Consider the following 1,936-nt stretch of genomic DNA (forward strand, 5'->3'; position numbering starts at 1 on the left):
CCCAGCAGCTCCCCTGGGTGCTCACCCTGGCACACCACGAAGATCTCRGCAGACTCGTTGCGGGAAGCCTGGGGCTTGGTGGCCTGGACCTTCTGGAAGAACTGCTGGAAGATCCACAGCAGGGGCTGGTAGTCCCGGGAACGGAAMACCTTGGTGATGAACCAGCCACCCTTGCACAGGAACTCACAGGCCAGCTTCAGTGCCATGAGGGTCAGCGTGGCTGGAGAAGGGAGACAAGGGAGTGAGGGACAAAGTGACGGGGTGACAGAGTGAAAGAGGTGACACAGAGAGAGTGACACAGTGAGAGAGTGACAATGAGGAAGTGACAGAGTGAGGGGGTGACGGATGGAGGGGGTGATAGAGTGAGGGAGGGGGTGACAAAGTGAGAGGCTGAGTGAGGGGTGACAGTGAGGGGCTGACAGAGTGAGAGCGTGACAGAGAGAGGGGTGACAGTGAGGGGGTGAGAGAGTGAGGAGGTGACACAGTGACCCTTCCCTGGGGGTGGGAAGGGGCTGGGGTGAGTTTCCCAGAGCAGCTGTGGCTGCCCCTGGATCCCTGGCAGTGTCCAAGTGTCCAGGTTGGACAGAGCTCGAGCACCCCGGAGCAGTGGGAGGTGGCCCTGGTCCATGCCACCCCAGCCCCCATAAGGACAGCAGGATGTCCCTGTCCCCCCGCAGTGTCCCCGAGCAGCCCCACCCTGCGAGTAGGCGTCGTGCACCCAGCTGGCTCCCACGTTGGGTGCTCCATCGTTCAGCACCACATCCACCTTCCATGTCTGCAGCTCCTTGCGCAGGGCCTGTGGGACAGGGACACCCCTTTGTGTCACCAATACCTTGCCATGACCCCCCTGTCCCCACAGGGGACCTTCAGGTGGCACTGGGGACGGTACCTGGCGGCACTTCTCGGTGGTGATGTCCTCCTGCAGCGTCACCACGTTGGGAATGGGCTTGATGGGCACCAAATCCACCCCTGGTTGAAGAAAGACACCAAAATCCCTCAAAAGATGGGTTCCCACCCACCGCCTCCTCGTCCAGGATCCCCAGCCCAGGACCCCCTTCCTGTGTCACATCCAGGGACAGGGCTGGATGTCCCTGTGCCCTGCTGCTGCCAACCCCCCTACTCACCAATGATCAGGCTGGACACYGGCATGAACTTGGAAGCCACCTGAAGCCTGGGAAGAGCAGAAAACCARACTGCAGCAGGATGCCAGGAGAGCCCTCAGCCCTGGATCAGGCTCCCAGGGCTTGGGATTGAGGAGAGAGACACAGCAGGGAACACACAGGACACGGTGACAGTGTTCCAGGCCAACTGGGGGCACTGGGGATAGGCTGTACCCACTGAGGGCACTGGGGGTGGCCTGTCCCCACTGGGGATGGCCTGTCCCCATTGAGGGCACTGGGGGTAGTCTGTCCCCACTGGGGGCACTGTGGGTGCCCTGTCCCCACTGGTTGCACTGGGGGTGCCCTGTCCCCACTGGTTGCACTGGGGGTGGCCTGTCCCCACTGAGGGCACGGGGGTGGCCTGTCCCCACTGGGGGCACTGAGGGTGGCCAGTCCCCACTGGTGGCACTGAGGGTGGCCTGTCCCCACTCACCAGCCACCGGGGGCCGCACACAGGTCCAGCAGAGCTCTGGCTTTCTGCAGGAACTGGAATTTCCGATTGAGCTGCAGCAGYTTGAAGGAGGAGCGGGAACGGAAGCCTGGGAGGGAGCAGGAATGGGGGGGTTATCGGAGAGACAGGGACAGCAGCCCCCTGTCCCCAACGCCAGGCAGGGCCCTCACCCGTCTCCTTGGCCAGGTGGTAGAACTTGTCCCGCCGGCTCTTGCCCAGTTTGCTTTTCTTGCCCATGGTGGTGGCGGGGCGGCCCCTCGGTGGGGCTGGGATGTGCTGTCAGCCAAGGGCTTGGGCTGGGGGAGGAAAACAGGGGTGAGGTGTG

The 1,936-nt window shown here is 63.0% G+C and overlaps 1 protein-coding gene across 1 annotated transcript in view; it reads right to left on the reverse strand.

Annotated features, from left to right (window-relative positions):
• FTSJ3 (FtsJ RNA 2'-O-methyltransferase 3) overlaps window positions 1–1,930 on the reverse strand; it is a 12,949-nt gene extending 11,019 nt beyond the window's left edge. Inside the window, exons 1-6 of the mRNA XM_057388420.1 lie at window positions 1,782–1,930; window positions 1,594–1,699; window positions 1,125–1,171; window positions 890–969; window positions 697–796; window positions 26–220 (exon numbers count right to left, since the gene is read on the reverse strand). Of these exons, the coding sequence (XP_057244403.1) occupies window positions 26–220; window positions 697–796; window positions 890–969; window positions 1,125–1,171; window positions 1,594–1,699; window positions 1,782–1,848 (595 nt within the window). The 5' untranslated portion in view covers window positions 1,849–1,930. The remainder of the gene's footprint in view (window positions 1–25; window positions 221–696; window positions 797–889; window positions 970–1,124; window positions 1,172–1,593; window positions 1,700–1,781) is intronic.
• Between the last annotated feature and the right edge of the window lie 6 nt (window positions 1,931–1,936).

The sequence above is a fragment of the Malurus melanocephalus genome, unplaced genomic scaffold (assembly GCF_030028575.1).
Source record: "Malurus melanocephalus ecotype Western Australia unplaced genomic scaffold, MMel_1.1 scaffold_1914, whole genome shotgun sequence".
Taxonomy (NCBI): Eukaryota; Metazoa; Chordata; class Aves; order Passeriformes; family Maluridae; genus Malurus; species Malurus melanocephalus.